The following is a 15,196-nucleotide window of genomic DNA, read 5'->3' on the forward strand; positions in this document are numbered from 1 at the left end:
GCTTCGATGCGTGGGTGAACGCCGTCGCTCGGGACTCGATTGTTCAGGCGCCGGTCAGCGGGTCCGGAGCGGCGGCGTTTGAATTTAAAGCGGGAATCGGGGCGGTCAGACCAGAGCGGCGGGGGATCAGGGGATCAGGGGCGGCGGGGGATCAGGAGCGGCGGGGGATCAGGGGATCAGGGGATCAGGGGATCAGGGGCGGCGGGGGATCAGGGGATCAGGGGATCAGGGGCGGCGGGGGGTCAGGGGATCAGGGGCGGCGGGGGGTCAGGGGATCAGGAGCGGCGGGGGATCAGGGGATCAGGGGCGGCGGGGGATCAGGGGATCAGGGGCGGCGGGGGATCGGGGGCGGCGGGGGATCAGGGGATCAGGGGCGGCGGGGGATCAGGGGATCGGGGGCGGCGGGGGATCGGGGGCGGGGGGAGCGCTCCGAGGCGGCCCTGAAGGATGCAATGCAAATGCAAGTTGTGCACTAAGATTGAAGGGTCAAAGCGGTGCCACCGCCGTGTGCGGCTCCAGGAGAGGAATTGTGGTAAGAACGGGGATAAGGCAGCGCCGGACAGTGAGGGCGATCCTGTGAGTTGGCGTTAGACCAATCGAGAACTTGTTCGCGTTAGAGAGAGACACAAAAAAGTCAACGGGAATATGACCCCCAAGTCTTAAAAATGATAAGAAGCAGAGATCGAGGAGGTTCATGTTTGAAAAAAAAATCTGTTGGACTTGGACAGTCAAAAGCAGATTTAGAACGACATGGAACGGATGTGGGGATAGAAAGGATAGTTGAGGGTCAAACAAGACCCCAAGGTTCCGGACTGGGTCAGCGGGAGGGTGGGGTGTGCGCCTCGGATGGTGATCCGTCAGCGCCTGAGGTGAGGAGGCGCTGACGGAGCCAATCAGGAGGGCCTCAGTCTTGTTGATGTTCAACTGTAGAAAGTTTGCTCTCATCCAGGACTTGATGTCTGACAGACATTCTGTCAGGACAGCCTTGGTCCTGGAGTCAAGGGTGGAGATGAAGTGGAGACATTGTGAGTCGTAGGATCTGAACCATTCAAGGACAGAACCGTGAAGGTTGAGGTGAGAAGAGAGACGGTGGAGGAGAATAGAGTGGTGAACGGTGTTGAAGGCAGCAGAGATGTCGAGGAGGATGAGGAGGCAAAGGGAGCTCCGGTCGCAGATGAACAGAATGTCATTTGTCACTTTGACCAAAGCTGTTTCTGTGCTATGGACAGCACAGAAACCCGAATGGAGGGGTTTGTGAAGGGAATGGCGGGAGAGGAGGGAGCGAAGCTGGGAAGCAATGACTCGTTGGAAAGGGATGTTGGAGTTGGGAAGGTAGTTTAAGAGCAGGGATGGGTCCAGGGAGGGTTTTTTAAGGATAGGAGTGATGACGGACATTTTTAAAGGGGTGGGAATGGTGCCAGTGGACAGGGAATGGTTTATGATGTCTGTGAGTAGAGGGGCAAGGAGCTGGAGCTGAGAGTTAAGGAGCGGGGTGGGGATGGGGTCGAGGGAGCAGGTGGTCGATTTCATGCAGATTATAGCAGTGGTGAGAGAGGAGTGGGAGACAGGATAGAAAGTGTGAAGGGAGGGATGGGTAGGGGCCGGGATGTGAGGGAGAGACGGGGAAGGGTTAGTAGACAGAAGGGCAGAGGCAGCTGAGTGGATCCCCTCGGCTTTGGGTGTAATATTGAGGGACCTATGGAATACTGCTCCAGTGATACTGCTCCAGTGGAACATAAAGTGGTCTGTTATCTTGGAGAGGGGAGGAAATTGCTAAGGATAAAATAGTGAACTATGTTTGAATCAGACTAAATAATCCAACCTTTGTATTTTCTAGGTTCAGTAAGTACAGTGCCACACAATGCCTCGTACTCTTAGATCAAGCAAGTTTCAAGAATCAGATAGTCCTCCATATCAGGAATGTAAAAATCTCCGAGCAGGAGTGAAAGGGAGACTTGTGCATCTCTTTGAAACTGAGAGTAGAAAGAAAATCTGGAAACTTCCTGTTGATAAAAGTAAAGATGCATTTACTCCACGACAGCGGATGGTTACACCACTGATCTCCAAAGCACTTAATCACCTGATGTAAGTATATGCGTTGAATGTGGAAAAACTTTCAGACAAGCTTCAACAATCTAAATCAGTTCTGCAGTCCCAGGGGAGCCTCTAAGCAATTTGAAAACTCCAAAGGAATTTTGGGTGCTTTGAACAAGAAAATTACACTCAATGCAACATGAAGGAAAACAACTGGCCTTAGACCCAGATGTTTTTTTAAAAAAACGATCTGCCAAGAATCCCACTCAAATTTCCTTATTGGAAAGTAGACGGTGCTTGCCAACCTAATCCCACCAATAATCATTGCCTTGATAGAAAGGGGGCAATTATTGTACAGATAGTTTAGAAAGGTGAAACTGTAAACTAATTATACATGATAATCAGATGTCCCTGGACTTTTTGTTCCTTCCTGTGATATAATGGATTGATTATCAGTCCTAATGGACACGCAAATTCGTGAAGCGTTCCATATTTTTTTTTGGAGTCCTGTAGCTCAGTGGTTAGAGCACTCGCTTTGTAAGCGAGAGACCTGAGTTCAATTCCAGGCAGGGCGAAACCTTGGGCAAGTTTCCTTACTCCACACGCCTAATAATAATCCCTCCAAAAAACCAAAAACAATAATTAAATTGGTCATTTTCAATCTACGACTGTTTGTGGGACATTGCTGTGCGCAATTGGCTGCCGCGTTCGCCCACAAATATACAGTCAATTCACTTTACAGTGTGTTCTGTGAAGCGCTTTGGGACGTCCTCCCGACGTGAAAAAGCGCTATATCAAATGCAAGGATTATTATTATTATATATATATTATTGATTAAATCTACGGTTGCTGACTACTCTGCCCCACCGCTTTCTTCAGATGACAGCAAGCAATTTGGATTGTTTTACCTCGGGACTATGTCCCCATTTCACATATCCCTCTCTTGAGTGCTTGGAGGTTGCTTTGCTTTCATTCAGCACAGGCTTAGCTAATGTAATGACATGCCAGTTGGATATCTCATTGGAATATTACCCTCAGAAAGTGTGCTGAATTTCTTAAGAACTCAGACTGTAAATCATGTTGGTACTTGATTTGTTGAAAAAATCATCAAATCAAGGAAAGCCTCACTTTTCAAGGTTCCTGTGTAGCATTATTAATAATGTTTCAACATAGATTAGTCTAATGAGCTCAGTTGGGTCGCTTTCCTGCCTCTGAGTTTAGACTTCAATTCAGACTTGGGGGTGTGCTGCATTTTGGAGGTGCTAATCCTTCAGATGAGGTCATATCTGCCTGTTGCAATGGATGTTAAAGATCTCATTGATACTATTCCAAAAGAGAAAGACGTTCCTGGCCAAAAATCTGATAGCTGTGTGCAAATTGGCTGCCGCGTTGCTATAAAATACAGTTACTACTTCACAGTAAATGCTTGAGACATCCTCCCAACATGAAAAACTGCTGTATCAAATTAAAAAATGTAAGGATTATTAACTTGAAGGATAGATAAAACTTCTTCGAAAGTTTTGTAGTGTATGAATTTCTTAAAAAGTTTTTTTTTTATAAAACAGCTCCAATGTTGAAAACCACCATAAAGTACCAGAAAAACCTGTCAGTCCTAATCTCGCAATACTTAGAATGACACCAGGTGGGTTGTTAATTTAATAAGGTAACTATATAAACTTTTTAGATATCTACAGTATCCTGAGGGCTTAAATGCAGAGTGAACTCTCCCTCAACCCCACCGCCTTCCCCTTCTCCCTTTTTCAAATCCAGCCTGTAAACCTTCCTTTTCGACCGTGCTTATGGTCACTCCCCCCCACCCGCCACGGTTAAGCGCTCTGAGACTCTACCCTGCCTGGAGGACGCTATATCAGTGTAAGTTGTTGTTGAACTATATCAGGGTTGTTGCTAGGATTTCAGTGAATGCCCAAAATGTGTCTGCGTTCAATACATGATTTTCAAAAATAGATGTTTGTTCATAAGACTAGACATTTTAAATGAGGCCATTCAGCCCATTGAGGGTGTGCTAATGCTTGTTCATCCATTGGAGCTTACTACATAATCCCAATTTCCAATTGAGTTGGTATTTTCTCCTATTACCTGCACTTTGCTCTCTAATATTTAGAATCGTACAAGTATAACAAAACATAGCCATTGTCTGCCAAATTGTGGGGTCCGAAGTAAATCTGAGAAGTCTTTAATAGTTCCCCTATTGGACTGCCATTGGACTAGTGGGTAAAGATCATGTAGACCAGAAGGCCCCAGGTTGAATTCCTGATTTATCTCAAGTTAGCTGATCTCAACTAGGCCTACAGTTGGGGCATTAGAATTAATGTCAGTGCCATGGGCTGATGCGAGAGGAAATCAGCCATGGTCCTTGCACCTAATTACATGCTGATCCCTGCTGGGTGAAAGTTAATGTCTTAATTTCTCAGTTTGTCTGTGATTCCTCTACCACCCCTCCCCCCCCCCCCCCATGGGGTCAAATAGTTCTTTAGCACACACTATCCAGCTTTAATATGATAGGTGACTTATTGGGGCAGGAAGCAGAAGGCTCCTTCTCCTGGTGCCTGCAAAATTGTTACCCCGGAAACAGTAAGTGCAATTGGGAGAAAACAATCAGAAATTACAGCAGAAGAGGTGTCAGCCCATTGAGGCTAGGGTCACACTTGTTCATCCATTAGCCCTTACTTCTCTAATCCCAATTCCAAATCACACTTTTGGTTACCTTTTCTCCTGCCTCCCCCCCCCCACCCCCCAGCTCACACTCCCAGTCAGCTCTGTGAAATGCTTTGAGACGTCCTCCTGACGTGAAGGGTGCTATGGAAGCATGCAAAAAGTACTGATGTTGAAAATTGACAAGAGAAAAGGTCTCTTACCTTTTTTTTGGTGGGTTTGAACAGGTCAATGTCTTCAACAGAAAAGAGAGATTTTACAGGAAAAACATCTGAAGGCCAAATCTTCAGTGGATAAGATTCCTGTGGGAGGAGGGGTACGTATGACTGTGCTGTAAACTTTTCTTCATGATAGCCTACATATCATCTGAAGACTGAAGTTGCCGTTTAATGTGGATGGATGTTTACACAGACATAGATGCACTTTACTGTTAAACTCATTGGAGTGGTAAGCTTTAACCCACACAATGAATTACAGATTGCATGTCTGCTGTTGCAGGGAGAAGCTGATTGGGATCCAGCCACTTTTAATCTGGAATTGGGAGATTCCCCCTTGCAAAACGCCTGCCTTCTAGTGGCTGTGATGAAATGCTGTCATTGGGAAGAGGAGCAGATCCTCTTCCTTTCTTTGGGTGCAGAAAGACTTGGGGAAGGTGCAGTGTGTTTGCAGGCTAAGACTTAGTGGAATTTCAGGGTTCAGCACCTAATGACTTGGGAGGAAATTGAGGCCATAAATGTTCCTTTGCAAGAATCCAAATTGAGGTTCATGTCATTTTAAAATTCTGAAATCCTAAATCCACAGCCAGTGACAAGACTTCTGTCATTATTTATTTATTTAGGTTTTTAAAGTGGAAAGAAACTCTTAGTGTAGACATTAACAGCATTGGTAGAAATAAAGCAATCTCTGGCCCAAGATGCCTCATGTTCTTAGGATCAAGGCTATTGTCTTAAAATGTAAGATTGTGTGGAACTTTCAAAGACCATCTTAAATTCAGACTTGCTTTCAAAGATTTTCTGCAGTTTTGCGGTTCAGTGGAAAATCTGCCTCGAAAGAGAGTTGGGTATTGGAGGTATAAATAAAGGTGCAGTTTGGCTCAGTTGGTAGCAGTCTTGCCACTGACTCGGAAGGTTGTATGTTCAATTCACACATCAGAACTTTTAACTCGAAGGCTGACACCCCCATGCAATGCTGAGGATGCCTTGCATTGTCGAGAGCGCTGTCCTTCAAATGTGATGTTAAAAATGTTTAACAATGTCTGCCTGTTGAGGTTGACATTAAAAGTTTCATGACACTATTCAAAAAGAGAAGGGAGTTAATTCCAGTGTCCTGGCTAGTGATTCCCAGGTAAAATTAGTCATTCACTTCATTGCTGTTTCTGGGACATTGGTGTGTGCAAATACAGTCACTACACTTTACAGTAAAATCCAGTGAAGCATTTTGAGATGTTTCAATGTGATACGGTGCAAGTCATTATGATCATACGATAAACATTGTAGTGCCCATTGGTTGGCACCAGCATGGGAAAATATATCCTAGAAGAATCTTTTTTAAAAACAATCTTTCTGATATAGTTGGGACGTTTTCCCGATGGGAAAGATGCTATACAAATGTAATTTGTTTCAGTTGGTTAGTATCCAAAGACCCAACAGCAGGAGGTAGTATTAATTCTAGTGGGGGGAGCAACCTCAGAACTCGTGTAGTCAAATTATAGTTCCCCCCGCACCCCCCAAAAAGTCAATTCAGAGGCATAATGAGAGTAATTTATCAAATCTCCACTTTCTGATCAAACAATTAACTTTTGCGTTTGCAGGTCAGTCTATGGCCAGAGATGGATAATATGAGGCTGAGTAAAGGAGAAGTGGTCACCGTGACTTTATTATCTTTGCTGCTATGTTTTTCAGTTTTCCTCTTGTTTAAATACTTGCACGGTACGTACAGTATTCCTTTTGATCCCAGAAGGTCCTGATAATAATCCTTGCATCCTATAAAGTACCTTATGTTATCAGAATGTCTCAAAGCACTGCACAGCATTTTACGATAAAAGGTAGTCACTGTAAATCTCACTTATAAATGTAAACAATAAAAATCTAATATTAATCCAAGAAATTTGAACACAGCCCATAGAGGTAAATTGAGTTATTCGATCCACCTGGTCTGTGCTAGTGTTCATAATTCACACAAGCTTCTATACCTATTCCTTTCCTACACTCAATATTCCCTTCTCCATCAACCCTTCACTGTGACACTTCACCACACAGCTTTTTTTCTTCTAAAGGTTAGTCTGTGATGTGGCTAAAGAATCTGCACATATCACAGAGATTTTATTAGACGTTAGCAAGTAGGAAATAACTTTTTGGGGGGGAAATGAAGCTCTGAGCTCAGGAGAATGACTTTTCTCATCTGATTCAAGTTCTAAACAATTGAGATAGGATTGATCTATTGATTTTTTTTTGATAGCACTCTTGCCTCTGGTTCAAAAGGTTGTGGAATCTAGGCTGAGTTTTGAATGCAGCACTGGGGGAAGCTGCATTGAAAGAGGCGTCATCTTTTGGATAAGACAATAAAACAAAGTCCTGTCTGCCATTCCTTCTGGTGCACGTCAAAGATCCTATTCATTTAAAATGGTCAACAATACTCCCAAGTTAGTTGGTTATTCACAGCAATTTAGGTAAACAATAATAAGAGAAGGCCATTCAGCCTATTGAGTCTTTCCCATCAGTTTACTGGATTTTGGCAGATCTTTTAATCCTAAATCCAATGCCCTGTTCTTTCACCATAACCTTTAGTCCTCTACTACCCAGTTATCTGACTATCTTTGTTTTAAACATCACTATTGATTGCTTCTCTACAGCTTTCTGGGGCAGAGCATTCACTGCATGGGATATGGGAGCATGTTAGTTTGTAAATGGCTGCGTGTTTGTATTGAAAAACAGATACTACACCTGACAATAATTACTGCAAAGTGCTTTGAGTTATTTTAACAATGATGCATTAATAACAATTTAAGTGCTCTCTTTTTAAACCACTTGCTTCTGCACTCAGGGCCTCTGCTGTTGAGCCTCGATCACTATGCCAGGACAGTGAGGGCATTCCATGGGCACCATCCAATTATAAGCCAGTCAGGATCGGCACTCAACCAGTCACTCGTAAGGTGGCACAAGCATTTCTGGAAGCTGATGGTGAGTTTGTACATTTAAAAAAAAAAGTGTGAGATTCATGAATGGGGATGATTCACTAGTGCAAATGTTTCATTCAGAAAGGATGAAATCTTGTTATACTATAATAATAAAATCCTTGCTTCTGATATGCCTTGACATGTCGTTGACCTGGCTCAAAGCGATTTACTTGATTTAGTGTAGCGTGTATGACTTTTGCAGGTGAATTGACAGCCATTTATGCACAATGATATCCACAAACAGCCATGAATAAATGATCAATTTTATCTGGGGGATTGTTATCCAGGACACTGGCACAATCTCCTTTCTCTTTTTGAGTAATGCCATGGGATCTTAAACCGGCAGACAAAACCTCGGTTTAACATCTCATCCAAAGGACAGCACTTCTGATAATGCAACATGCTCCCAGGAATGTATTGGAGTGTCAACCTAGAATATGTGTTCAAAGTCCTAACGTGTGGCTTGAAATCCACAAATCTTCTGACTCAGAGATGAATACTACCAACTGTACACTATTAATAATAGAAAATCTCAAAATCTGAAACGACAGTTAATCATTTTAACCATCATTTTCCATTTCCATGGATAAAATCCAAGACTTGGCCATTTACTCCAATAGCTTCCAGCTACTTTATGATCTAATTTCATGTGATTGACATGACAGTATCTTGATTCCTCAAATATCTGTGGTGTTCTTAATTCTGCATTAAAGATTCATGCAGTGCATTAAGGTCTACAAGTCAGTGTTTTTATCACAAGTACAACACGGTGAAATTACTGTACCATGTCCCCCGGAGACGCCGTATAATGCCTTGTGTGATGTAGTTACACCTCCTCAGCTTCGGTGACTGGCTGAATCATGCCTCTCTCAGTAACGTTAGTCACGGGTGCACATGCTCAGATGTATTGTAGAGGCCTCTGGTCTGGATTGCACTGGGGCCTCTCGCCCTATTCTGTCACAGGATTGAGCAGGAGGTCTCTGCAATTGTAAGTCCCATCTTATAGGACGAGTTATCCGAAGTAAGTACTTGCAAGAATTTCTAGAATGAGACTTGTTACGTGTTAAGTGGAGTGACCAGGAAAGTGGAGTCCCTTATTAATATTTTGCATGGGAAGCAGATGCTGATATAGACAGCTTGGCTACTTTAGTAGTGACAAGTTAAACCTGGGACTTCTTATCGGGAGTTTAATGTAGTTCTATTAAAACTTTACAACCTCATACAATGAATGGCCAGAAAAGGCATCAGTGCCCCCTAATGACAGGAAATTCTTACTGCAACTAGTTTATTATTATGATGATGATGATTTCCAATGGTAAGAATTTCCTGTCAGTGGGGGGCACTGATGCATTTGGTGTAGTAATAATAATCCTTGCTTGTGCCTTTCATGTCCTGAAGCCATCTCAAAGTGCTTCATAAGATTTCACAGAAATGTGCAGTGACTGTATCTTGTAGGCAAACGTGGCAGCCAATTTATGCATAGCAATGTCCCACAAACGGCCATGAAATGAATGATCTTTAATGTCCACCTGAACAGGCAGGCGGCACCTCGGTTTAACGTGTTATCCGAAAGACCACACCTCCAACTGAGCCAGGCTGGTTTGTGTTAAATCTTAGTCTCAAAAGTGCTTTGTTGGATTTACTACGAAGCGTAGTGACTATATTTGTAAGCAAATGTAGGAAACTATCAAGACTAGAATTTGAACTTGATTTGTTAAGGTTGCTATCACGATAACTTACTGAATGGCACTTTGAAGGACATATTTCTCTGGCGTCAGCCTGAAGTGTTCAAATATTTTACTGGCATATACAATTTTTAATTGACAGGATGACATCCAGAGGAACTTTGAAACATCCTTGCACCGAGCTCATGTGACCTATATTCTGTACGTAATGATGTACATTGCTGGAATAGGAATGTTGCTTTACTACCTGGTGGACAACATGATTAAGAAAAGCAGACTTACTCCAAAGAGAACCAAAATCTGGTACGTCTTATTCTCTTGATTTATAAAGGTGACATACAGATAAACTGCAGTTTATAGCATGACTATACTGTGGACTCGTGCTACACTGGAAATGCTAATATTTCCAACTACACAACCTGCAGAAAGTGACATCAGTGACACAGGTGGATGTAAAAGGACTGCCCTGCCATTGCTATTTCAAAGACACCTACAGTCTTTCTACCAATTAACTTGGTTTATATGTCCTTCCAAATCAAAATGTCAAATTACACTAAAATCCTGTTAAGGTTCCTTTAATACAGTTATAATACAGTTGTGCTTTTAAGGAGGAACAGCTGGATTCCTGCACACTTTCAATAACAAGATCCTTCCGGGTCATCAGGTTACTATTGCTGTTCCTTCCTGCACCGAGGAAGTGATGACGGCATTAACCTGATGACCAGGTTTTTAAAATACAAGGAGGTTTGTGCACATATGTCCAACCTGCATTGAAGTGACATCAATGATGATCTGATGGCCAGGAAGCTGGCCGCTTTCTGCATAAGAGTGGGTATGAGAAGATCACAGGGATACAGAGGTGCTAGGGTGTGAAGGGATGTATAGTTGAAGATGAGCAACAGCTAGAAGGGCAGTCCAGTCCTACCAAGTCTGGTACAATAGAGTTTTCCTTCTTGTGGAGTGGAGGTGGGGGGAGGGCAGGGTGCAGGGAAGAGAAGGTGAGCATTAGTATTGTACCTTATTACGTTTTGTTCTGCATATAGGGTGACTCTCTTGATGGTCACTTCAACCTGGACATTTCTCATGATAAAGCTGCTGGTGGCTGCACATCACTTGGAACGTGGAATTGAGGGCACCGTATACAGACTGATAGAGGAACTGGTACAGTATTTACTGTTCCTTATAGTTGCTTTATGATCTTTTCAACACAATGTATATTTGGCGCTAGCTACAAACAGTCAGGTTTGCAATGGAACTCTTTATAAATGTATACATTTTTAATTCTAAAGTGTTTTCCACTGGTGCATGTGGCTATATTGTCTGAAACATTTTAAGATGGGGCGGGAGTGGGGAGGGGAGAAGGGCAATGCACACACTGACCTTACATAAGCATTTGGATGCAGCAGATTCCCTTTTTAAGACTACAAATTGCTAGCTTCAAAATGAATACTGAAATCAAACATTATTTTCACGATTTAAGGCCATGCTCTGAAGGCTTTTTTTGAGATTGTTCAAGATTCGATGCAATTTTGAATAACCCTTTTGGTACTGTAGCTGGAAAGCCAGAACACAATGAGTTTGTTTCAGGGAAGGTGCAGCTGAAAACTCTGCTCTTCCCCAGATTCTTCCAATTAGAATCAAAAGACCCGGAGGGGAGATAAGTAGAACATTTTTTTTTTACACAGCGAATTGTTACGATCTGGAATATACTGCATGAAAGGTTGGCCAATCCATCACGCAGCTCCTCCGCTCGACTGGCACCAGCCTCCTGCTTGTCCCTCGAACCCCCTGCTCCACCATTCGAGGTCAGCCACTGTGCCCCAAAACTCTGGAATACTCTCTCTCAATCACTCTGCCTTGCCCCCTCGCTCCCCTTTTTCAAGTCCTGTCTGAAAATCTTCCTTTTCGATCGTGCTTACAGTCACCTCCCCGCCCCCACCCAACTCAGAGTCAGGCTCCGAGTCGGGTGGAAGCAGGAAGGTAACCGTAAGCACGGTTGAAAAGGAAGATTTTGCTCTCTCTGCTCAGCGGGCTCTGGCCTGCTTCACGTCCCCTGCCTTGCTCGCCCCACTATTGGCGGATGGGCTTTCCACCATTCTGCCCCCACCCGCTGGAACTCCATCCCGCAGTCCCTCCACCTCGCCCCCTCCTTTGCCTCCTGCAAGACCCTCCTTTGACCATGCATTCAATCTCCCTGCTTCCCCCCCACCCCTCAGCTCGGGTCCGTAACTCTATATATGCAGGGCCTTGGGACGTCTTCCCGACGTGAAAGGCGCTATATATATGTAATTTTGTTGGTGTTGTTAAGTGCACTGAGTCTCTACTCTGCGTGGAGGGTGCTATATAAGTGCAAGTTGTTGTGGAAGCAGATGCAATACTAACTTTCAAAAGAGAATTTGATAGGTACTTGAAACAGAAAAAATTGTAAGCATTTGGGGAAAGAGCGGGGGAGTGGGACTAATTGCATAGCTCTTTCAAAGAGCAGACACGATGGGTCAATGGCCTCCTTCTGTGCTGTAAGTTTCTATGAATTAACTATGCAAGTGAGTCTTGTATTGAAAATATGTAATTTATGCTGTTTCTAAAACCACGCGTAACTAAAGCATACTTTTGTATAACATTTCAGGCTGAACTAGCTACGAGTGGCCTGGACCTTCGCTCTTACCACAACATTGTCACCTATTGGCGATTCCGATGCCTTCCTCCAACAACCCGTGGAACTTTGTACATCTTCGGCTTAGTAAAAGTCCACGATGTCTCCTTTTATTTTCAGTACTATAGCCTGCCAATCATTACTGCACTGTGCACACCAGTCATCAAGCTTTTACTGGCACTGAAGGACATCTACAGCAGGCCACGAGTTTCTTGAACAAACGACTGTGCTTTTAACTTCTTCCAAAATGATTGTATTACACTGCTATTCTGAGTTTTAACTGTAATCCACATTACATTTAGTGTATGTAATCTGCTTTACTCTTTGACCACGCCTACAGTCACCTTCCCCCTCCCCCTGGTTAGACCTCCGCCATTGTTAAGCGCTCTGAGATGCCACCCGGCATGGAGGGCGCTCTATAAATGCAAGTTGTTGTTGTTTAACAACAAGCAACTCGATTAACCTCCATTGTGGTCAATTCGAGAATAGTCTTATTCCTTGGGTTTATCACTCATTTGCTGGTCTCCATAAATAAAAATGTAGCCTCGTCTAAAAATAAGATACCAAAAAAAATGATCTTCCAGGGCTAAAGTTTTACATTAGTATTTTGTGATTCAATATCTTTATACAAGATTTTAAGCAATATTTTTCTTTGTATAAACAGGCCAGTAATTTGAAATGATTCCCACATCTAATTATGAAAGAAATCTTGCACATCTTACTCATGCAAATGACAATTTCTATATCGCCTTTGTGTGACAACTATCTTGAAGTGCTGTAGAGAATGGAATTAACTAGAAATAAAAGTTATCTCGGTAAACATGGCAGCTAAGTGTACCAGCAATATCCTAGTCACACTGTGATACATTGCCAATTCCAGAATCTTTTGGGGTAAGTTTGAAGGCGGGAACATAAACCAAGATGCCCAGGGGAAGAAAGCTCCACAATTATCTGCTCAAGATATAGCACACGCTCACATTGCCAAGTTCATTCAGAAATTATAGGAACATAAAGCTCTCATTCAGTGAAGTTCTTTCTCCTACAAACTTCATAAATGTATCCTATCATGGGCTTTCCCCCCCATACACACATAGAACTGGAGTGCCAGTTTAAACTATGGGTTCAAAATCCTGATGTGAATCTTCTAACCTGGGGCCAAGCTTACAGTTCTGGCCTCCTTTCCTTCATTTATGCGATTGACCAGACAAGTCTATCACAGCTGTTTTGGCTCACACTGCAATCCATTTCTGAGGAATACTGCATTGTCAAGTGCAATCTTCTGGCTAACAATCCTCCAGATAAAATTGATCGTTCACTTCATTGCAGCTTGTGGAACTTTGCTCTGTGCAAGTCGGCTACTGCATTTGCTTAAATAATAGTTTCAACAACTTATTATTATAGAAAACTCATGATTCACTCAAACATTTCCATGTTGTGGATACTATATAAAATGTAAGGACTATTATAAATAAATATGGCAGCTAGGAAGTTAACCAAAAAGCAGAAAAACTGAAACACATGAAATAATTTCCCAACACATGGCCAACAATCCCTCAGCTTGTAATTGTCTTTTCTGTTTCAAATGTAAAGCTCTGAGTAATATCTGTGGAAAAAAAACTGTCAATGGTGGATGTTTCTGGGGATTCTACTTCTAGTAATAATTGCAATATTAACATTTATTTGTGTTCTTGTTGGCTTTTGGTTATTTTAGTCTTGATTTTGTGCAATTCCCTTCATTTGATTAATCCATAGGTTTGAGTAATAATTCCAGTCATGTGACGGGAATTGGTATTATGTGGTTCAATTTTTCAGCCGTCACTGAAAAGATTTCTGATACTGAGCTGTGAAACACAGCCCACTACATGTAATGCTTGTAATTTGCCTTTTGGCTTATTAGTGTTGGATCCTTGGCATTATTGTGTTGCTGCTAACTACGCCTCACCAGGATCTCAGAATCAAAGAGCTTTCTCCAGCAGCTGCCTTTTCAAAACTGGACACCTAAGTAAGGACAAGTGCTGTGCATACACATACTGCACATTATACTACATCAAGCACTGTGGGACGCTACCCTACATGAGGGTCCGTTATATAAATACAAGTAGTTTTTATATTGTCTAAACATCCCATAATTAAAGGAGTTGTAATGTCAGTACATTGCTATACAATTTACATTTTTATAGCACCTTTCATATGGGGAGGATATCTCAAAGCGCTTGGGCACCCGAGCTGTGGGTAGGAACCAAAGTGGGGGGGGAGCATAGGGAGAGGAAAAAGATGATAAAAAGCATAGTCAAAGAGGTACATCTTGAGTAAGATGAGTAAACACCCACAATGCCTGTTTCATTTCTTAAATTTGTGCATACAGCATTCCCAATGATACAGCACAGCAAGTCTAAAATAAAAGCCCCAAGTGGAATGTGCTTTTTTTCTACCATAATTTCTAGGATCCTGTGACTCGTGGCAAAATATTAGGCAAATTTCTTTACTCCACACGCCTCTGTTTACCTAGCAATAAGTAGGAACCTGGTTATTAGTTGATTGGTGGATTGCTTTACCGGTGGCAATAATCCCTTCNAAAAAAAAGAATAATTTGTTCACTCAATCCACGACTGTTTGTGGGACATTGCTATACACAGTGATAAGGTGCTATATCGATTGCAAGGTTTATTATAAGCCGAGAAACTATTTCTTAAAACAGGAGCTGGAATGACCATAGCTATCGAAATCCTGAAGTGCTAAATGTTATTCCTGTGTTGCGTTTGTCACACAAGGGTTCATGTTAACAAACTAGAATTTAGTGTGTCTGTCATTGTCGTCTGAATCTTCATTTGGATCAGTTTAAGACTTTTCTTAAATTACCAGTTTGCACATTGGACGTGACAAGGTTACAGCGGATAAACACCTTCAATCATGCGTACAACAACAGCAACTTGCATTTATATAGCATCTTTCTCCAGATTCGACGTCTCAGAGCAG

General features: G+C 42.6%; 1 protein-coding gene across 2 annotated transcripts; it reads left to right on the forward strand.

Moving 5' to 3' along the window:
- Positions 1–409: 409 nt before the first annotated feature.
- LOC103177777 lies at positions 410–14,350 on the forward strand. Of its 2 annotated transcripts, none has more exons than XM_007892096.2 (9): positions 410–532; positions 1,838–2,085; positions 3,600–3,676; positions 4,935–5,023; positions 6,518–6,635; positions 7,750–7,886; positions 9,710–9,870; positions 10,611–10,728; positions 12,194–14,350. In XM_007892096.2, exons 2-9 carry the CDS (start codon positions 1,862–1,864, stop codon positions 12,434–12,436), a joined length of 1,167 nt encoding a protein of 388 aa, XP_007890287.2. In that variant the 5' UTR covers positions 410–532; positions 1,838–1,861; the 3' UTR covers positions 12,437–14,350. The 2 variants fall into 2 exon arrangements, with proteins under 2 accessions (XP_007890287.2, XP_007890288.2); XM_007892097.2 differs by lacking the exon at positions 410–532 and adding an exon at positions 1,047–1,074.
- The last annotated feature ends 846 nt before the right edge of the window (positions 14,351–15,196 follow it).

Source organism: Callorhinchus milii, unplaced genomic scaffold (genome assembly GCF_018977255.1).
Source record: "Callorhinchus milii isolate IMCB2004 unplaced genomic scaffold, IMCB_Cmil_1.0 Scaffold1, whole genome shotgun sequence".
NCBI classification, from domain to species: domain Eukaryota; kingdom Metazoa; phylum Chordata; class Chondrichthyes; order Chimaeriformes; family Callorhinchidae; genus Callorhinchus; species Callorhinchus milii.